Genomic DNA, 23,481 nt, shown 5'->3' with positions numbered 1-23,481 from the left:
TTAGAATTTGGGAAAGAGAGTTTGTTCACTTATTTGTGTCCAGCTGAGAACCTCAAGATCAGGAGTTTTCCTGCTATGCTGCTTTCTTGGACATGTCCCTGGCTGACACTGAGCAGAGGAGCAGGCTTGCGCCTGAGTCTGGTGCTACAGGGATGATGGGGACAGGGGTAAGAGAGGGCAGCATGCTCCAGAAAAGGGGTAGATTTAACTTCTTACATAATACAAAGGGAAATAATCCGAGTCAAAATCTGGTGTCTCAGGCCAAAATACAGCATATTTTAGATGAAGGTAATAAAATAGCACTATGAACATGTAAAAATGAGAGAAATTATATTATAGTCTTTGTTTGCCACATCTGAATGACTAATAGATTGGGTTAGTAATGAATTTTTGATTTCTGAAGAAACATTAAAATTAAATGGACTACTGGTTTATTAATTTCTGGAAGAGCAATTCTTCCTTTTATGCAGTGTAACAAAAAATCAAGTCACTGTGGAGACAGAGAAACACAAACAATCATCAAGGTTCAAAGTGACAGTGTAAAAGGCGTTTCACCTTTAGGCCACTGGTTGATTTTTAAAAGAGGAATTGAAATATACCTTTGGGGAGTTGTTTGATGTCCTGGGTCAGCCTGATCTCACATACAGCTTAGTTCCTAACAGACAAGTGTTCCCATCATAAGCACTGCATCAACAGATAACCACACTGACAAGCAGAAAGGAGCATCCTTGAACCAGTTTTCCTGGAAATAATGTATCACAACAGCCATTCCTCTGCAAAAATACAAAAGCACCTGTTTTCCTCTCCCCAGACAACTAAAGCTGAACTAAATGTTTACTGGATTCCATAATTCAAATAAAAACACTTCATCCCCCCTTCTCAGACTCTTGCAGGGAAGGCTGATCCAGACCCAGGGCTGTTACCTTAGGAACTGCTCTAAATCACATTCCAAGCATTTTGGTCATCATCAAGTACGTGTGATAATCAGATACTTCACTTTTTCAACAAGAATATCCTAGCACCGGTTTAGCAGGGTGTGCTTAATCATTTTTTAACCCTTTCAGACACCAAGGAAACTAGTTGTGAAAAAGTATGTAAACAGCCAACCAACATATCTTCCCACCTATATCTGCAAATTCTAGCCAAACTTAATTTGGGTTTAGTGTTGCAAAGGAACAGCTTTATGTGCCACTATCTAGATACATCCCTAATAAAAAAAATGGAATTGAACACTTTATAAGAAAGATGAGGAAGATAAGTGTGTAATTATTAAATGAGCAGCCTTAGAATCAATAGTCATCTCAAACTGTAAAACAACATAATAAAATACAACACCACAAACCCCCCTTTTCTCTGATTTATGCTTCATGAAAAAGCAAAACAAATGTTACACAAATATTTTCAGTAGCTGAAAACTGGCTATCAGTACAAAACCACAACTACAGACATTCCTCACTGCTGGGCTGAACTGTTCTCAAAACAATCCAATGTAAAGGCCACTGACAAATATTTCTAACATTCTGCAGCCACCAAGAACCAGGGTGCTGTGTTTGGTGCAGATCACATTGCTTGTGCTTTAGAGGTATTATTTAGGCTTCAGTCTATGGTTTACTAAGGACTGAACTCATGGCCTGTCTCATCCTAAAATCTCAGAATAATCACTGCTGTTTAGTAGCATTTCATTGCATGTCCATCAAAAATAAATATACTCAAAATAGCAGAGATTAAGAAGTTACAGTCTCTTTGCCTATCTCAGCTATGAACAGTTCTGAAAAACACAGAAACTGCCCTCTGTGGATCTTTCAGACCAAAAGATTAGGAGGAGAAGAATATTAATAGCATCTAATAAGGTGAATCCTGGAAATTATTTCACACTAAAAAGGGGAAAACTCAAGCGAGATTATATCAGAAACCATTCTTATGGTTCAAGAAGTACACCATATTTTCTGTCCCTGTTGCAGAAACAAAGCCACCAAGTATATTTTCAAGAAAATATTTAAATAAAATTGATGAAGTGTCAACACTTGACTGCTTGTTTAAATTGAACATAATTATAAAAGCTGTTACAGAGTGTTCAATTTGTTTCAATGTTATTATATATCATAAAGGCTCATTCAAGCAGGGAGAATACTGCAGACAAGGCATGAAGATTAGAAGATGTCTTAGACTTCTCCCTGGAACAGCATGAAATACAATCTAAAGCAGCCAAAATTCTTTTAGTGGAGCTAATTTCTTTTCACTGGGGCTTTATGAAGAAAAGAATCAGTGTTCCTTTATGCCGCAGGAACACTTTGCTATTTGATTAACAGGAAGTTAAATGAACCAAAGTTACAGAAAGAAAAAAAAATCCACCATCAATTAATGTGACAAATTCTTAATAGGAAAACAAATCAGATTTACTTAAAAACTGAGGTCTTGGTTGTGGTGTATTTGTGTTTTCCCAAGGTTGAGTTTATATTCCCAAGGTTTATATTTTTCATAGTTAATGCTTTCTGAGGAGTACAGATGTCCATGGGACAGGGCTTTTTCCTGCATTGTTCCTGCTGAGTAGCCCAAAGATCAAGAGGACCATGGCAAGCTGTAGCTGCTTATGCTCCAGGTGCACCACAGCTGATGAGAAGTGGTGTGCAAGAGCTCAATGCCTGCTGCCAGCACAAGCACCACTCACATTATCAACTGAAAATAAGGCATTTGAATGTTAAATTTTTCTCTCTTCTTTCATGATCTGTCACATTCAGATGGGAAGCACAAGGCAAGTCCCCAAGGACCCCCTAGAAAACTGCCAGCACCTTACCTAGGAAATAATTCTGATACCCTTGCATTTTCTAAACATAGGGTGAGTGGTGAATTCTTATATTCCACCTACAATACAGATACGTTGGTCTGAAATTCTGGACCAGATGTCTTTTCACAGGCACTTCCAGGCTGTGGAGGATGATGCATGGCCACAGCCTCTCTGCAGTGCTTACAGACTCTCAAATCAACTCAGCACACCATTGTCACAGCTGCATGACATGGTACTGAACCGATTCCACTTCACCCAGAGAGCAGGACAGAAGCTGAATTCCTACCTGTTTAATAATATCCATTCATCCATACTTTTTGCCCAGTATAGATACTTTGGTTTCAAAATTAAACATTCATACATTTATCAAGGCAGTCAACTTTATGGTATCTCTGTACACCCTAAGTGGGTGAGAAGCAAGGGGTTCTGACCATAAATACGAATAATATATTACATGATTCACTCTCTTCCACAAGGTAAAAAACAGCAGTTAATTAAATATTAAAAGATTCTAAGCATATAGTAGCAAATAGTAAAACTAGCATGAGAAATGTGCCTGCCTACTTCAGCCATAAAACACAGGAGAAAACCTTAAAATTTAAAACTGATCATAACTTTTTTAATACCACTGTTATGAAACTTTTCTTTCTACCATTATTCAAGTGGAAATTCACTAAGGCTTCACTCAGGCTGTCCTCCAGTTGGGATTCTTGTGCTCTGAAAGCCTCTGTCTTAGCGTGGGGGTCGCCTGCATGGGGGTGCTGCCAGTGGTGGATCTCTCACAGCTTAAAAGTTTCTTTGCCAACAAGCTGCTCCTCACTTGGAGCCAGATATAATCCTCAAAATAAACCCCTAAACTACTTCAAACTTTTCAGAATTTTACCCCTTTTTCGCACCTTAATGACTCATAGCTTTTTAAATGTCACATCTCAAAAACATTGTTTCTCCAGCATATAAAACAGAGAGAAGAAGCCCTGAATTTCGAAGTAAAACTAATAATAATTTAAAAATATTTCTTCTGTATTGGAGAATTCCCCTCTGCCTTGGTTTACTATTTATAAACCACCAGTCTGGGATTAATTATTATAAATCCTTAAAGCCGAAAAGAAGATTTTAGGTGTTTTATTCTACGTATAATCTACACCATTATTAAACTGCAGCTCAAATGCACTTTATGTCCTATTTCTGCTGGTCACCTTTTAACATTTATGCATTTTACCTATGGTAAATTTTACTCCCTGGGAGAAAGAATTTCTTAGTACTCTGAAAACATGGGACCACCCATCTGACGTGGCAGGGCTCAGTGGGAGCAGTGTCCCCTGCCAGCTCCAGGGACACTCACCAGGCACGCCGTCTCTCATCCAGTAAGAGATGTCTGTTCCATCTGCAGTGTCGTAAACATCTGTAACATTGATGGGCTGCAGCAGAGTCATGATCTCCCTCACGATGTCCCGGGCTTCAGCACTGCCAGAAAAACCCAGTCCAGATGGCTGGAAAGTGCCCTCATCAGACTCCATAACGATATCAAAGTTGGAGATATTTTCCTAAACATGTAAGAAAAGAAGGTATTATGCTGTGGTTGTTATTTTGGATGGCATCATATACTGGATTCTAGGTGTCATTGTGAGCATACCACAACAAATTTGTTGTCAGAAGCAGAGAAATGCTTCCTGTGAAAATGTGTACGCAAGCATAAATGAAGGGACCCATCTTTCTGTATGGAAATGGCTGAAACAGTTCAAATTATATTCTGATATAACATACCAATATTCTGTAGGACCCATAACATGACTGGTCTGCTGTTCCCAAATACTTGCTTTCAGATCTCTGAAGTGCCACCTAGAAAGGTAAGCCATCACCACCATATTGCAATTTTCATTTACAGCTCTCCCTTTCTTCGCAGACTTGAGGCTCTGAAATTCTGTTGCAGTGGAGAGGGTGTGAAGTCCTTTGGCTTTAAAATTAGAGGCATCCAAAGCCCTTCATAGACTGTGAGGAAGTCTGTTTAAAAGCCAGCTGCTGCCTGTTCAGAAACACATTATTTTCAATATAGCATATAGACAATTCTGATATCAATTGGAGGATTGAAATGCCAAGGTTTTCCCCCAGACCTGAAGAAATAATATTTTAAGGAAAATTTGTGCTTCCAAGGTAAATCCTCACAAGAAACATGAAAGGTAAGAACTTTGAACTTTGTGTACAAGTAGCATAATAACATTTGCTTTTAGTGTGTACTTGGAAGAATCTTTTAAGCTAAAAGAACAAATAATAGCAATTTATTTACTTACCATATTTGTTTAGATTGCTCAGTTACAAAGGCCTAATTCGAATTAAATACATACGGATTTTACATGACTGAAGATCTCATTAAAAAATGAGATCTGGGGAGGCACATAACTTTTAAAAAAGAGTTTATGGTCATGTCAGGCAGAAAACAAGCTATACTTCAGGCCTCCTTGAATGTGACTAAGAGAACCTACTGCAGGTTTTACTCCTATGCCCAGATCTCATGCCTGAATTTTATGGCTGCCATAGGTTATTTATTACAAGAAAATCATTGCAAGGGATATGTGATAGCAGCAGCTAACAGATCCATGTCACTACCAGCATATATAAGCCTACAATTCAGCAAATAATTATTTTACATTTTTTCTGTATCTAAACCAAAATATGTACTACAGGTGGCTGTGAATAATTCACATAAGTTTTCAGATGTCCTTTATAGAATTTGCCAAGAACTGTTTAAGACTTTTTTCTTTTGAGTGAAACAATTCTAACAGAGCAAAACTATTCACTTTTAACTTAGAAATATACCTAGTAGTTAAAAAAATTAATATAAAATCTTTGCATGATAAAGAAACTGTACATGTTATAATAGCTTAAGATAACCAATTTATCTACCCATTTAACTACTGGAAATCAATGTGCAAATAACCAATCTTGTCACCTTACTGGCAATCACCATTTTTAGACAGTGAAAAACAACTTCAGTTTGTGAAAGATTAAATGTAAATAATTAGGCTACATATGGTGTCTAGGCCTATCCTCAAATGCTGTCCTGAGGTAATGAGCTTCAACATGAATCATGATTTACAGACTGTCTGAGTATACTGGGAGAGAAGCAGGCCAAGAAAAGCACACTGCAGGCTGAAAGGGACCAGTGATGCTCCAATGCCATAGATATAATAAAAAGAATGTCTCAAAATGTAAATCTTCTTTATCATATGCCCAAGGAGGAAGCCCACATTTCAGTGTGCTTCTGAATTGCCAATGAAAGCTAACTTAAGTATAGTGAGCCCTACACAAATATGATGCTGTGGTACTCAGCTTCTTTGGTTGAGTTTCCAAAGCAGGACTTCTGTTCGTTTTTAGAGCAGCTGAAATGAGGAAAGCAGTAAGGCCAGGGGAAGGGCAGTGAAGTGAGGAGAAGAGTGAGCATGGGAACAACACGGACACCTAAAAGAAATCTCTCTTATCACTCAAAACAACCGAATGCCTAAGTTCAAGAATTTCATAAACTACTACTATTGCAGAATTGCTGTGCTCTTCAGTTGTGTTTTCTCACATGAATGTTTGCATGCGTTTCTAATATGAAACTGTAAACACACCACCCACAATACGTTACACCATATTGTTGTTCTGTAAGAAAGCTCTTCAGTTCTGAGAACGTGCTGGAGAGGCATGAAAACAGGATATCCTAGGGGGAGAAACTGACTTCACTGGGGAGCAAAAAAAAAACCGGTCACAGCTACTTGAAATACCACGTGTCCTTGAGAAAGCTTTTTCCATATCTGGTCCACTAGAAGATAGGACTACTTATAAAACTACTTACCATCAAATTTTAAAGTTGCAGTCTTAAAAAAGTTAGATTGGTTTCCCTGGTCCCATTTTTGTACATCTACATTGGCATTTCTACTTACACAGAGAGAAACATGCTGGAAAACATGCTTAAAATGTACTGCTTAAAATAGTGAAGATTCTTTGTCATCATTTGCCATCTATGATGCAGGCATAATTGCCACTAACAAAGTGAGGTGAGACCATACATTCCCCTTGACTAATTCAAAGGAACAAACAAACCGGAAAGATAAAAAAAAAATAATTGCAGACTCAGCTGCTTCCTTCAGTCATTCTCCTAGTGAATGTACCATCTAAATAAGCATTCTAAACTCAGCATGTAATTTTTTTTTCAGAAAGTAATGTCCTCTGCTGCATCTTGATATTGTGCCACTTCTCTTGGTATGCAATAGAAAATTAAAACTTCTCTGTGTAACCTGCTGCCTAATTCTCTGAACATTAAAAGAGACTTTTATCCTTTGCCTTCTTATGACTCTGTTGCAGAGGAGGTCATCTGTCTTTATTATGTCATCTTTAGCTCTTCAATTGAATTTTTAAATGAAACATTACAATAAATACTGCATGAGAAAATTGGCTTTCTATAGCTTGCTATTCTCATTGAATACACAATTAGGCACAATTCTTACCAATAGTTCTCCTATTTTAAGTTTTTAATTTAAATTCATTTTATTTCTGTTTTCTCTATAAACAATCTAATTTTTGTCTCTGCTAAGCAGAACTAAAAATATAGATACTCGTCATCTCTAAAGCAAAAACCTGATAACATGAAATCATGGAATCACAGAAGGGACAAGGTTAGAAGGGAGCACAGTGGATCATCTGGTCCAACCTCCCTGCTCAAGCAGGGCCATCCCAGAGCACATGGCACAGGATTGTGTCTGGATGGTTCTCGAATATCTCCAGTGAAGGAGACTCCACAGCCTCTTGGCAATCTGTTCCACTACACCTACACAAGTAAAGAAGTTCCTCCCCATGTTCAGGTGGAGTTTCCTGTGCATCAGTTTCTGCCCGTTGCCTCTTGTCCTCTTGCTTGGCACCACTGAGAAGAGCCTGGCTCCATCCTCTTGACACCCTCCCTTCAGATACAGAAATTTATGAGATCCTCTCTCAATTGTCTTCTCACCTTATCTTTTTTATCCTCTGTGTGCTCCAGGAGCTTCACATCTCTCTTGTACTGTGGAGCCCAGAACTGGATGCTGTGTTCCAGTTGTAGCCTCACCAGGTCTGAATAAAAGGGCAGGATCACCTCCCAAACCCTGCTGCCAGTGCTGATCCTACTGCACCCCAGGATATCTTTGCCCTTCTTAGAGCACACTGTTAGCTCATGGACAGCTTGCTGTCTATCAGGTAACTCAGGTCCTTCTCCATGAAGTGGTTTTCCAGCAGGTATTGGCCGCTCCTCCCAGCTTGGTGTTGTCAGGGAACTTGCTGAGGAGGCCTCTGCCCCTTCACCCAAGTTATTGGTGAAAAGTTAAACAATACTGGGACCAGTACTGATCCTTGGGGGACACCACCAGTGACAGGCCTCTAACTAGACCCCGTGCCACTGATTACTGTCCCACCCTCTGGGGTCAGTAATTTAGCCTGTAATTACAGTAAACTCCTTCCATTAAGAAAACAGACCCCTGTAATATATACAACTGGTACTTCTGTTGGTAGGAAACATCTTTCTTCTAGGCTAGCCACTGGCAATCCCAAGCAGGTATACCTTACACTAGTTACTTATTCAGTCACAATTCCAATTGTTAATTCTTACAAGATGTTAAAATAGACTGCAGTATCTCATGACTAATCCATTGAGTCATGGATGGCAATACCTCTTACTCAGCTTAAGCAGGAACACACCTGAAAGTTTATTGCAGGGAACAACTATCCTAAAAGCCTTCAGTACTTTGCGGCGTTTAAAACAGAGTATTACTTATCCAACAGCTCATTTACTGGTTTTCTTTTTTGTTCCACTGAGAAGAATCACCACTTTACAGGAAAAATACCTAGGTCTGTAATGACAAAGCACTTGACTAATGGTTCATTTGTTCCAGTGATAAAGGACATCGTTAATCTGACATTGTGTTTTCAGCTTTCTGTTATTGATTTACACTTAACTTTAAGAAACAACAACGCTTGTATTCCAGTATTTGTCCCAGAGCAGTCAGGAAACAAGTATAGCATGGCAACCATGTTGTAGAACTCACAGGGAAGTGGTAGTCATCCCACTTGCAGTACTAAAAAAAGGTTTAAACCAGCATTCAGATTTTTTAGGCTGGCAACTAAGACTACAGGAAAGACAAGGAAAAACACTGGAAACACCTAAGTGCATCTGACAGCTAGAAAAGAAAAAAAAAGCAAAATAAATAACATCCTCTAAATATTCAATCATATATAAAAACATGATGTAGTGTAACTTTGAGTTGCTGTTTAGTATGAAGGTAATTTAATGAAGCAAAACAGATAAATTGAAACTAGAGAAAAAATACCACAACAGCTGTTAGGAAGCAGAGACGCACCAGCATCAAGGCATAATAAACACCAGCCACAAGCATGATCGTATCATTTACACTCTTTTTGAATGAAAACAAGGAAAATCGGGAACACTGTGAGTTACTCATTTTTATAAATTATCCCATCATTTTATGGGAGAAAGCTGATGTAAAGCTGAAGATTTAGAAGCATAATTTTTCCTAGATGACAAAAAAGGCTCATGCTTTTGTTACAAGATAAAATATTCTTCTGCTGCATTTTATGGGAAAGCAGTATGTAAAAAAGTCTACAGGTTTAGGGGTTTGTTCTGTAGGACAGTTACAAGTTCTGACCTCTGAGTAGCAATGACAAAAGTCCCAGTAACTTCAACAGCCCTGGAGCAATTTGGTCATGTACTTATTAGCACTTCACTCATTAAAAACATGATACTGCCACGTCTTGCCTTGTACAATGCCACGACTGTTTCCTCTACAATGATTTGCCAGCACTCACTAAGTTCCCTGGGATGACAGACAAGAGAAAGCAGAGAGCTCTGAACATGGCAGCAGGCTATGGCAGTAAGGTATGCCTGAAATCTTGTCTTGGGAGGTTTTTTTTCTTTGACAAATGGGCATATCAAAGAGAAGTTTTCTTCCTGGAAAATATTTCATAACTTTAGACCTTTGACTGCTCAAATGCAAAGGTATCAAAACAATGTCTATGGCTCTGAAAGACCATCCCACCACTGTCCTTTTTTGACAGGATTTAGGTTTCACTCGAAAATAGGCAGCAATGCCAAAATTAAAAATTGTGGTTTACATCTTTCAAACAAAGACGTAACCCACATTACTCTTTCAGGAAGCTAATGAGTATTTCTGCAACTTTCAACAAAATAGAAGTGTAAACAAATTTGCAGCACCTTAAAAATTATCACAGCACATACATAATTTTCTATATCTTTCACAGCTGCAGGGAGTTTTGATAGGAGGAAGCCAACTTTCTTACAATTGAACATCCCAATGGACCAAGAACCTGTGGATGGGTGCATCTGCTTGAAGCATGCACTGGAAGCAGAGATCCTCAGAAGATTCTCTGTCAGAATCTCAACCAGATTCAACTGGCAGCTTGCAGAGAGAAAGAGAAGCAAGATGCACAGAAAAAAGTTTTTCTATCACTAGACATGTATGAGTTTTATCTGCATGGAATAAAGACTAGATATCCAGGAGACATGCTGTCATTACTGATTTGGGGTCTTCCATCCTTCAGGCAGTAAGAAATAAACTTGGGTTTGTGTTTTAGCAAAATCTGTATTTCCCTGCAGCTTTCACAAGAAAGCTTATTCCTAAATACTAGGGAATTAGGAATTCCCATGAACCTAGAACTGGTGCAAAAGATAATTCTGTAACTATGCTATCTTTACTGTACTTAATAGAATCAGTGATGCTACTGCCTGTTGTGATACTGGAGAAGACAATATGATTACTTTCTTTCTGTAGTTTTGCAAATGGAGATTTCACTCTTTCTGCAATTCTTTCCCTTAGCAATGAAAGGAATCCACAGGACATCAGTGTCCTAAAAAGGCAGCAGTAATTTTACATAATTTTTGATTACAGAGAGTATTGCCTGAGGAAAGGCAAAAGGCTAATGGTCAACACATTTTCCTGGCATAAAAGAATCTCCAATAAAGTCCTTTATGTGTTTGGTTCAAATCAGACACAAATTCATGTCTTACATTTCACCAGAATACTTGGTACCTCAGGATATAAACTCTTCTGAAAACTATGGTTTTAAGGAGACAATATTTTCTGGAGAAGAATCATTTCACCTGAAAGTGACAAGATTTTTTTTTTTTTATATTTGCTTCATAGAGAAAGCAACTCATTAGCAAATCACAGTAGAAATCTTGTGTGATCATCAACAAAGTGTACTTAAACTAGCATGAAATAAATGCCAGTATTTCAGTAAGTCCTGTTTTCATGCAGATACAGTTCAAGCAAAATATCTGATCTTGGTAATAAATACAAAAAAGAAACCATAGCAAACACTGGTGACTGATTTTTTAAAATGTAGTTAAACCTTTGATAAAAAAATTAAAATACCGTGTCAAATTTGCACTAGAAATTGAGGTAAGTACTATAAATATCATTAATATAAGAATACCAACATGCAGAAATATTGAGAATGCCTTCTGTAATGGGGTTTGAATTGAATTAATAACATATTAATGTATCCAGTGATCACAACCAAGTTACTAAAGTAAATTTGAATGTGGCCTAGGATCTCTTAGTCTTCTCATTACAAAATATATTTGCTTTCCCAAGAGATTGTACGCAATACTTCTCTTCCAAAATAAATATTATCAGTCATTCATAGTCCCTTAATTCAGCAGGGTAAATAACTATAACCTTGTTTCATGGTACACAGACCTTTCACAGAATCTAGTCCAAAGCAATGAAAAGGAGGACAGTCACTTCATTAGATATATTTCTTTCTCCATTCACGAAGACAGTGTAAGAGTAAACACACAAAAAACTTAACCCTGGCTGAGGGCACTCAGGTATCATTGGTAAAGGTTGTAGCAGAATCTGTACTGAAGAGTTTCATCATGAGGCCTTCTAGAATTATGTTCCTCTAGTTCTTCAGTTTGACGTGTATGAGAAAGTAGTGTTGCAATGTTTCATGATTCTGAAGCTATTTACTGTATTGTCTGTACAGAAGAGCTCCACTTAGCAAGTGGGTCACACAACACTAAGCACTGGAAGAAGACTTCAGATGTAGTGTCAAACTCCAAGCTCTGCAGTCTGATTTGAACTTAAATCCTTTAATTTCACTGCTCTTTATCAATATAAGGATCTTTAACATTAAGGAAAATCAAGTCTTTTTCTAGTCTGGGATTAAATCTAATTATTGGCTGACAGCTAAAAGCAGTGAGCACTTCAACAGGTATCTCCTTTGGAAGCAAAGGTGCTGGTGATTGCCCTGAGAGGCTTCTACCCCAAGGTCAAGGCTGAGCAGGTGCTCTGTGATGTCCTGGTGGGTGGCAGGTACCCTTGCAATGGGGGCACTGAACCTGCTGGAATATACAGGGCTTTCAACTCTTGGAAATGGCTTAGAAAAATCATGCAAAGAAAACAATGGATGAGGACCATGTGATGCTCTCCAGAAAAATATTTGATAAACTAAAAGCATGGTTGTGTGGGTAATGGATGTGTCTGAGCTTCACCTGACTGCAGTTGGGCAAATATTCTTCTCCTAAGCACATACTTACTGGACACTATCAGAAACAGGAGACAGCACTAGACTGTCTAGAGCACTAGAGCTATTGATCAACAAATATGGCAACTCTTACATTCTCATAAAGCTCAAACAGCTAATATACTCGATCACTAGCTTTAATAATCAGAAATTGTAATACTGGGATCTAGAGAAAAACTTGGGTGTTATAAATAAGGCTATTACACAGGGATATGTGTTAATTATTGGCACCATAGTAAAATCCCTATGCTGCTATCTCAGTTATTTCTGCAGTAACTTATCCACTTTCCAGCAGTGACAACCTGTAATGATGGATGAGGAAGAAGGTCCTGAACTTAAATGGAAAGAAATAATAAATAAGTGACAAAAATAAGAGCATCTGTACTTGTCCAGTACTATATTGTCTTCATTTCTTCTCCCTTGCCACATTTCCACTGACACGAGGAGGTAATTTACTATGCCAAGGAAATTCATGTCTGCCTGTGCTGAATTACTGCATTCATATTTCTACTTGTTTGTAGCGAACTAAACTCGTAAGTCCAGATATGTAGATGAGTCATACAGGCTGTCTTTCATTTTACAAGGCATCTTTAAATACCACTCTTATTTAACTTGTACTCATTACCATCAGCAAGCAATGTGTGTGCCATACTATCCTAATTGCCAGAAATTTGAGCAAGTAAATCATTAAAAGGTTAAGTTATTTTTCATGCTAAATTTAATGTACAGTATTAATCAACTTTATTTCATTATTATGAGTAATGCAACATCCTATAGTCAAATCGATTTATAATTATGCCAGATCACATGGCAGGGGGGGAACAAGAACAACAAACAACAGACGGATGTCATTTCTGCTTAAATTCTCCATGTAAATTACAAACTGTTAAGTCAGACAGGGCTTTCTTTGCAGAGCACAACATCCAGATGGAATCTCACCAGCAGAACAAGAACTGAGACACATCTTTGTCTCAACATTTTAAAAACAAAGAAGAAGCCAAATGTCTTGCAAGCATCACCCAGTCTGCTTTATATTTCCCTATTTGATCCTTAGGTCTGCTTTTTGGTATTATTTCTGAATAGAAATCTTTGAGACAACAGTGAAACAAAGCCATGTTGGCAAAAGATGAGGCACGCATGAGACAATTTAATGACTTGCTGACATAAACACCATAGGATGGATCTTTTTGTCCAACACGGACATCTACAGAGGTAAACCTGAGATACATTTCTGATGAGTAGTGTGCATTAGGCACAGAGCATCCTTCCAGTTCCTCCAAAACGCAGTTCTGTACATAAGAAGCATCTCTTTCATGTGCTACTTATTCCAGAATATTTTATTCTAGTTTAATCCTGCTGAGTATCACAGTGCCAGTGGTAAATCCATAGTCCTTAACATATACTAACATAAACTACAACCTGTCATCTCCCTGAAGCTGAGAAAACAAGCTCTTGGATACCTCTTCCAAAATAAATGACAGAGCTGAGTTATCCCTGTAATTTGGAGATACAAGGAGGTACAACATTATACATGGGTAGTTAAATATACTTCTTAGCAATATGAAATGAGTGGGAAATATTTGATTGCTCATCAATTAGTCAGAAAACTCTAACTGCTCTAAACCTATCTCTGACAACTCTATTGCAGATGCAAGTTGATCTAATTTGGTTCATCACAATGATTTTGATTCAAAGCGAGGTTTCCATTTATTTTTTCTGATAGATTGCTTAGCATTAAAAGATGCTCTTAAGAATTGCTTGCAAGTCTGCTTTCATGTTGGTGCAGTGAAGGTAGCTTCCTAGGCACATTCGCATTCACCTTGCCTCTGCCTTGGATGCATTAGCTGTTGTTGAGAGTTATAGTGCTTATTTAGGGAGAAGAATAAAAGGTTACTTTAGAATAGCTATACAGGTATAAACTATTCTGTATATTCTATTATACAAGTCTCATTATTCAAGCATAAGTTTTCTGTGGAAAAAACACCCAAACACATGCATATTCCAAAGACTCATCTCCAAAATAGCTTTGGCAACTGCCCTTTATCTCATGATGTATTTTGAAATGGCAGCTGTTGGCAGGAGAGATAGATGTCATATTTTTATCCTCATAGCCATAAGTCATAGACTTTGTTCTTTGCATCACCAGAAATCAACCTTTTAGGCTGTTCCAGATCACAAAACTTACAATTGGTAAGTACATTATAGATACACACTATCAAGATAAGGTAGAAAATACCTTTCTTTGTATTATTTTATGTTTTACATTGTAAAATATTATGGGAAAATGCAATGAAGCAGAAATACATAAGGCAAACAAAATTTATTTATATTGCAAACATATGTGGATCATTCATCATTCATTCTCAGAAGGTTAGCTATGTTTGAAAGCTGTGGCAGATATCATCATGAAATATCTGTTTCAGAACACTTTTCTGACAAAGTATCTTAGGTCAAGTGGAACACGCACATGTGTGGTTGCATGGCTTATTGTTAAATGTAAAATTACGTTTACATTTATGATTAAACCCAGAAAATATACTTTCAGGAAACACTGGAATCAGTGATTTTGGTGAGATATTAAGCTAACACCTTGACAAAAATAGTAATCAAGTCATAAGATGGGGGAGAAAAGTGCTGTCAAGAAAATTGGTGAAAAGACATATTTACCTTGTGCAACTGATAGTATTGCTTGGCACCTACTCCTCCTTGCTCTTCTGCTGTCCATAGCACCAAGCGCAGTGTTCTTTTTGGACGAAGTCCTAAAACACAGGTTTTAATACTGCTTTTAGTATTAAATACAGATATATTTTGAGCACTTTTTGCATTGATCTCCAGCCTGCAATAAATGAAAAACCTGTATTTCCAGAAACCAAACCCAACCTGTATCAAGTGTGGGTTTTTCTGTGAAAGACTGGGGTTTGGGGAGAGAGCCCACATGAGGAAGGAGTGGGCAGTTGAGGTGCTGCTGCCAGTTGCAGTAGCACAAGAGAAGCACATTTCAGGGACATACTGAAAGTGTCTGAAAACCACACCAGAAAGTAACTACCTTGATAGATTTCTGAAACATGTGCTGCTGTCATTGTGGTGGTCTGCAATAAGTAATACATATCCGCTCATAGCAGATCCAAATGAAATTTTCATGAAAACTACCATTGCTTTGTCATGGTTAATTTATCACTATTAATTGAAAATGAGCTGCTGGATTTTTATGAGAAATATTTATCCATTTCAAGAACTGAGGGGCTATGTAATATCATTTTGCTTTTTATCAGAGAAATGAAAAGCAGCAATCTGTAATTTGGAATCTGAAAGAGTCAGCTGCTAAATGTATGCATGACTTTCTGAAACAAGGCAAACATGCAGCCATTTTCTATTTTGCTATGGTAGCTCAATCAGAAAGATAAGTTCTCAGATAAATTTTGAAGCCATTTTTGCCGTGGCAGAACTGATCAGATAGAAGTTGCTTCCCTCTATTTATTTGGTTGTTTCTATTCATAAATTAATACATTGAGAGAAACTTCAGAGCATGGAAGAGCAAACAGATAAAGAAAAAAACTATTCTCTGTGCAGTGGAATGCTAATTATGTTAGAGAAAAAAATAAAGAAAAAACATGAGGAGATTATCACAAGTGATAAAGTACCACACACACCTTTGTGCTGAAGAGAAATAATATCAGTATCACTGTCAAAACTTATTTCATTTCCTAACTGAAATAGATGAAGACTGCCAATAGACTTGACCTTCATTAATTTTCTTTGGACACAATGAATATGATCTGCACATTTCTTCTCAAAACTAGCAATCATCCAAACTGAAGGCAGAATATAGAAAAAATATCCCAAATCTGAACAAAAGAGCTTGGATTTTCCAATATCTCATAAAGAAGCACAAACAATTTTAAAGGTGTATTTTCTGAATGTTGATCTGTTGACTGTAAACAGAAAGGTTGTCAAACTTCATTACTTTAAAAACAACCTTCTGCACACCTCCCAGTAGATTCCCTGCTCTCCTAAATCACAACAGTAAAGGATTAGCCTCCTTTGCTTTTCAAATTAGTCAGATGGCTTATGAGGTAAAATTGAGATAATAAAATAGCTCTCATTTGGAAGTCAGAAAGATTGAAGCCCAAAATAACTCAAAGTATGTCAGCAGCTTGGTTAGAAGAGGTGTCTGTAAAAAAGAAGAAGTGCTGGTATGAGACATAGAGGCCAGTGTTGTAGTATGGTTCCAGCAGCCCTGCAGTTTAAGTGGAAAAAGGAGGTTTATTGGTCATATCACAAAATGCAAAGTGAAGTCCAATCTCCAGCCCACCATGCCAAGCCTGTGAGCCTAACTTTGGTAGGAAATGCTTAAGACAGGGAAGCAGCATCTCCTGGCTCCTCCCAGACAAAAATCAAGCTATTTTAGCCTGCTACTGCTGCCCTAAGGGGGACTTGGGCCAGTGCTCAGGGCGTCCTCATGGCTGGCTCAGATGGGCTGTAACCTCAGCTCCTGCTCTCCAGGAGCTGGAGATGATCTCAGCTCACTTGTGAAGAAGACATTTGAGATTCTTATGGTCCCCTCCCCGCCCATCATTATATCTTCCCATTGAAGCTGGGGAAATAAAAAAGCCTTGCTGAGCTTTGGTCTTTCCAATCTGGGGTGTGGTGTATCAGCTCTTCATATCTCATGGATTCCTGTCAGCAAATTCATTTGTGTGTTCTACTGAAATTAAATGGGCAACTTGAAAAAAATAAAAATACATAAGATATGGAGGCAGTTATTTTAAATACAAACAAAGTCTACAGAGGAAAATTTAATTTCCTCATTATCTTAATCTGAAAGCAATAACTATTTATCTACCTGTTATTAAAAACAGAGCTGATCTGACCAAAGAACAGCAAACAAATCCAGTATCCAGAAGTAAAATTGCTGAGAATATTCTCAATGCATGTTTTTATTAGAAAAGAAAAAAAGGAGGATTGTATTCAAGTTACAAAAGTTTTTCAAAGTAAGTTCAACTACTTTGGTTTGCTTCTTAAAAACTACTGGTTCCTAAGTAAGGTATAATCTTCACAAAATCAAAAGTCTTTCAGATCTCAGCCCAAATATATATTGAGAAGACAGAATAAAATAACAATTGGGCTAGGAAACTGTTTTATGATGGGTGCAACATATAGAGGGGTGGGTAGGCAATTTTAAAATTAAGGAAAACTGTTGCACAAATAAAATTGTGCCTCTTTTCTCGTTATCTGAACAAATGACTTATTACATAGTATTAAAACTAAAGAGGCTATCAGAAGAAAAAAACCTACAGATGAATTTCCAACCTCCAATGTTTTAGAAAAATGTATTATCTTTTTTTTCTCCCTCCTACCTTGCCCTTAACTGAAATAAAATCATAGCTTACCACAATGATGAGTTTTGCTGATCAGCCTCTATATTCTTATGGTTTATCTCAAGCATAAAAGATACTGTGGGCATGTGGAATCACATGTTAAAGAATGAAATAAAAACATCGATATGGTCGATCTGTGACTAAGGATACATCTGTAGCAAGCACAGCAGGACACCTGCTCTATTACACTCCCTCTGTGCTGCAGTGGCTGCTCTCCTTTCCTCCTCCTTGGGAACCACAAACACTTCTGCCATACCAATGTGCCAGGCTTATTGACTCTATTTTCTGTTTCTTTTAAATCATCATAGATTGCCCACATTCATAGATAACAGCAGCAAGACTTGAATTTTATGTCCTACATGTCTTGCTCATGCTTGACAGAACTGAGACATTCCCACATAGCAAAACTGAAATATAATGTTTTGTACATGTGGAGACAAATCATAATGGCCTGTCACATTGCCTGTAAAGCAAAAAAATAAACCCACTTCATTCTCAATATAGCCTACAAGTCAGGAAGGAGAACTTGAATCATCTTTTTAAAATCAAAATAGAGATCATCACTATAAACGCAAAATTTCCTTCAGTAATTATTTTCCCACTTTATAACCATAAATCCTTACTGATGGGGAAGATCACAAAGATAAAATATTTTCTAAGAAGATAGTGTGTAGATGGCTAACAGGCTTCTTCAATATCATTTTAAGATTGACCAGCTTACAAAACTATAAAAAGCATTCCACCTTTGTAAAAAGGGATTTCCCTGCAAATCAAGGCACTGGGATCACACACAAGCAAATCCATCAGCTGTTCAGCTTATATGAGGCATACAAGCAAACTGCAAATGGATGTGAGTAGATTAACAGGCGTCAAGGTTTGACCTCAGCTGGCAGCCAAGCCCCTCACAGCTGCTTGCTCACTCCCACACCAATGGGACAAGGGAGAAAATCAGGATAAAAGCTAAAAAACTTGTGTGTTGAGATAAAGACAATTTAATAGGGAAATCAAAAGCTGTACACACAAGCAAAGCAAAACAAGGAAGAAATGCATTCCTAACACCCTGCATAAATGGCCTAGAAAAGCCTTGATCTGAGCATAAAGGAGAACAAATTGCACTGCCAGTAGAGGGAGGTGATTCTGCCCCTCTAGTTCCCCTGGTGAGACCTCACCTGGAGTACTGCATCCAGCCCTGAACTCCTCAGCACAGGGAAGACATGGACATGTTTAAGTGACTCCAGGGGAGGGCCACAAAGAGGATCAGATGGATGGAACTTCTCTCCTATGAGGAAAGGCTGAGAGGAGAGAAGGGTCCAGGGAGCCCTTAGAGGAGCCTTCCAGTAACTGAAAGGAATCAACAAGAAATGGGGACAGACTTCTTAGCAGGGCCTGTGGCAATAAGGACAGGGAACAATGTTTTTAAACTAAAGGAGGGTAGATCCAGATTAGATCTAAGGAAGGTTGCTTTTTACAATGAGGGACATGAAACACTGACACAGGTTGCCCAGAGAGATTGTAGATGCCCCATCCCTGGAGAAATTCAAGGTCAGATGCAACACGGCTCTGAGCAACCTCATCAAGTTGAAGCAATTCCTGCTCATTACAAGGGGCTTGGACTAAATGACCTTTAATGATGTTTTTCAACCCAAACTATTCTCTATGTTCTCTTACTCCCTAAGTCACTAATGTACTTGCTTTAGGAGCTACTAGGGAGGTATATACAGATCCTTAAGTACTGTCCTCTGCTGTGCTGAACATACATAAGCTATGGCCTTTTCTGCATTGTTACCCTGTAGCTTGGAATTTCTTTAAAAGATACTTATACAAAAATATTTATAACTATTTATACCAAAAAAATCAAGATACATAATGATGTTGCTGAGATTCCTTAAATTCTTATTATACTCCCTACCTTTTTCAAGTTTGGAGCTGATTAGACATAGGGGATTTACTGGGTGTCATCAGATGGGATATTTCTATCATGCATACACTTCTCATAAAATACCTAGAATTTCCATTTCTGCCACCACATAAAATAAAAATAAAACCAGTACTCCACATTTTTCTAAAGAAGATAAGAATTCATCATCAAAAACAGTGGTACAATCTGCTAATACCTGATTTATGTATCCTGTGGTATGGGCAAGGATGAGAAAAAGCTCTTACTGCTAGCAACCTGTTTCCCTGCCTAATTTCAAAGAACATACATGCAGAAATGAGCTGTAATCAATAGGATTATAGTAATAACACAGTTAATTGACGATGTCCAGACTTTTCCTCTGAAGACTTAGAAGAAGTCTATATTCTAAACCAGAAGGACTTTGGCTTTCACTCTTGTTAGAAACACAGTGCTCTGTGGTTCAAACAATTGATCTCACTATTGGTGCAGAAAAGTGCCTGTGTACTCATTTATTTAAGAAGAAATTAGCTTTTTAATTGAGTGACAAATAATGATTTCACCGAGAAAATCATAGACTCATAGAATGGTTTGGGTTGGCACCTTACAGATCATCTAGTTCCAACATCCCTGTCATGGGCAGGGATATTTCACTAGGTCAGTTTGCTCAGAACTCCATCCAGCCTGGCCTTAAACTTTTCAGAGAAGGGGCATTTGCAAACTCTCTGTGCAACCAGTGCCAGTGCCTCACCAACTCACCCAAGGAATTTGGATTCCTTCCAAACATCTAATCTAAACCTCCTCTCTAAGTTTGAAGCCATAGCCCCTTTCCCTGTCACTGCATGCTCTTCTAAAGAGACTCTCCTCATCTTTCTTGTGTGCTTCCTTCAGGTACTGGAAGGCCACAATGAGGTCATCCCTAAGCCTTCTCTTCTCCAGGCTGAACAACTGCAATTCCCTCAGCCTTTCCTCATGGGAGAGGTGCTCTGCTCTTGCAATCATCTTCATGGCCCTCCTCTGCACTCACCCCAGCAGGTCCACATCCTTCTTATCCTGGGCTCCTCAGAGCTGGCTGCAGCACAGGTGGGGTCTCACAAGGGCAGACCAGAGAGGCAGAATCCCCTCTCTCATCCTGCTGGCCATGTTGTTTTGGATGCAGCCCAGGACATATTTGGCTTTCTGGGCTATAAGTGCACATTGCCAGGTCATGTTCACCCTATCACCAATCAAGTTCTTCTTCGCAGAGCTTCAAAGTTAAAAGCTTCTAAAAACAAGGCAAAGAACAGCTGAAAAAAAACCTTTTAGTGCTACTTAAACTTTGATTATAATATATTTCTAATTCAGTGAGGCTCAAATTAGACATAGGAAACAGCTTTTAGCTTTGGAAACTGTCTTTCCTTTCTTCTTAAACCAATGTAATGCAGTGCAATCTCCTTGATTTTTGTCTGTTGATAGCTTCTTTTTGTGGCACTGAGGACAAAGCACTGCAAAAAATAGCACTGGGAAGCAAGTAAACCTCTGAATGTCGAAAGTCTGGAGTAAGGAGGGATGAGGTCTGGAGCAGAAGAGATGAAGCTTTGCAGGAAGACAGAAAATGGTCAGGTCTGGGGCTGGGGAAATCAAAGTGGAGTGATGAGCCAAGGTGCATACTGCAGCTCAGTCTCGCCTGGGGCTGTCAGCTTGCTCAGAAACATGTTTTGGGGGTTGAGAGGACACGACTGCCACTGGCACAGACTGTGAGCAGCTGTTTGGACAGGCCCTTCAAAGAGGGCACAGGGGCAAGGCAGTGCCCAAGGTGACCCAGCCTAGGGAAAGACTGGATTTGCAGAGCGCTGGCAGCCTTAACAGCAGTGCAGCAAGACACTGAGATTACACAAGCAATTTTCTTTTTCTGTGTCTGGGGAGGCTGATGATCTTATGACAGAAGAGCAGATTTACACAAGAGTGGAGAAGGAAAATGTGAGAGGTTCTAGATAGATTTATTTTTATAAAGCAATGCAATATCCAAGAGGAAATGTCAAGGAAGGAACTGGGTATACAAGACTGGAGGGGAAATCTGTGAATGATTTGCAAGTCTAGTAACTAAAAATAACATGGATTAAGCCCTTTGACTGGGGAGGCGAGGGAGAGAGGAGGGAAGCCAAGCCCAGAGCCTGGTGCTTTTGGGCTGCAAGTCAGGCAGCAACAGTGCCAGAGAGAGGGTTTCTCTGTGGACACCTTCCTGCCACCTGGCAGCACAGCTGAGGGGCACTTCAGATGGGAAGTACTGCCAAATGTGCTCATCTGCACATGGGGTTTTAAACTAAGAACTGTTTCATGTAGTGTCATGAAGCCATTACAAATCATGTGCACCAAAAAAAAAGAGGGAAGTGCAGAGTCAGCAGGGAACTCCACCTCATGCCTTGCTCTGGTCCTGTGAATGTGTTCTCTGAGCCCCACAAATGAATAAGACAGTGTCCATGTTTAAAACACTTTATTCCTCTTCAGGAACACATTCTTCCTTAAGGGTATTTGTGATCTCATCAAATTGTGGAGCAGAAAATGCAATGTAGGGCCCACTCCCACACTCTCTGGGATTACAAATATCAGATATGGTTTGATCTTAATGAGAGGTGGGTCTGTATTCTGCCTCTGCTGCCCCACTCTTTGGATTAGAAAAACAAATCTGTTAGGCTATTCTCAGAGCTGATGAGTCAGAAAATGAAGCAGGCACACTTCTGTCTCCATACTGAAAATTTATACCTTAAAAAAAAATAACAGTAAGGACAAGATGCCCCTTACTTCATTTGGGAAAGATTTCAGCACTTCACCGTGTCAACCATGTTAGAGACTTGAAAAACAAAACTAATAACACACAACAGCTAGCACTGTCAGGTTTTTAAGATTTTTATAGATAATCAAAGCTCAGATTTTTTTTCTTGAATTTTCTGGGTAAATTGAAGCTTGCAGAGAAGCAGCAGTCCACAAGATAGAGAGCAAAATTGCTATGGAGGGCTGTATGTCTAAATTTACCACCAGATTAGCAACCTTTTATGTCTGCAGTTGCCCCTTCTGCTGTGTCAACAAAGTATGAAAATTGAAGATTTAAGTACTTGCCAAATACGCATTCAACCAAATGTTAAAATGAAGGAATAAATGCATTTGTAGTGTAACAGCATATGCAGATATTTCATAGCAAGTAGATTTAATAGAATTGAAAACGTGAAGGTCAGAATAAAACACTCAGCCTTGGGAAAGTGAAAAGAATGTAAGAACAAGAAGTCAATATCAGACATATCTGATTAAAGAAAAAAAACAGAAATTGTAAAAGTAGTCATTTAATTATGTTTCACAACATATCTCCTAGACAGCAAACAATTACACCACTACAAGAAATTCAGAAAAATGTTTAACAAAATATTTTGCAAGCACGTTAAAATTGCATTTATTTTACTTCAATTAAACTAGCAGAAAGGAATTACTCTGGTGATCATGTTTTTAATAAAACATATCATTAGTCCTCATATATTAGCCAGTGAATTTGGACTGGAGAAGTGTAGCTGCATACAAAGACTACAGTGAACTGTACAAAAATCTGTCTAATGGTTTTCCAGTTGCATTAGTCATGGCTATAATTCAGATGAGAGTTACAATTTCAATTTTAAATAAGTTTTAAGGGGGAAAACTGTCTAATCAACTCCTTATGAGTAATAATAACTCAGTTAGTACCTTAAAATTCTTACATGCATTGTTTTAAAAACATTTCTATGGTTTTCTGCCTTTTTGCTATAAAGCAGTAATTTGGTCATGCCAGATCCATGTCTACATCTACAGGAAAGCTAATTTATGAAGCCCCAGTAAGCTTAATGCTGGCA

General features: G+C 38.4%; 1 protein-coding gene across 1 annotated transcript in view; it reads right to left on the bottom strand.

Moving 5' to 3' along the window:
• CPQ (carboxypeptidase Q) overlaps window positions 1-23,481 on the bottom strand; it is a 147,246-nt gene that overhangs the window by 24,537 nt on the left and 99,228 nt on the right. Inside the window, exons 6-7 of the mRNA XM_039706368.1 lie at window positions 15,023-15,114; window positions 4,128-4,329 (exon numbers count right to left, since the gene is read on the bottom strand). Coding sequence (XP_039562302.1) covers window positions 4,128-4,329; window positions 15,023-15,114 — 294 coding nt within the window. The remainder of the gene's footprint in view (window positions 1-4,127; window positions 4,330-15,022; window positions 15,115-23,481) is intronic.

The sequence above is a fragment of the Passer montanus genome, unplaced genomic scaffold, assembly GCF_014805655.1.
Source record: "Passer montanus isolate IOZ18808 unplaced genomic scaffold, ASM1480565v1 scaffold19, whole genome shotgun sequence".
Taxonomy (NCBI): domain Eukaryota; kingdom Metazoa; phylum Chordata; class Aves; order Passeriformes; family Passeridae; genus Passer; species Passer montanus.
Note: the sequence above shows the minus strand (reverse complement) of the source record. Positions and strands in the feature narration are given on the sequence as shown.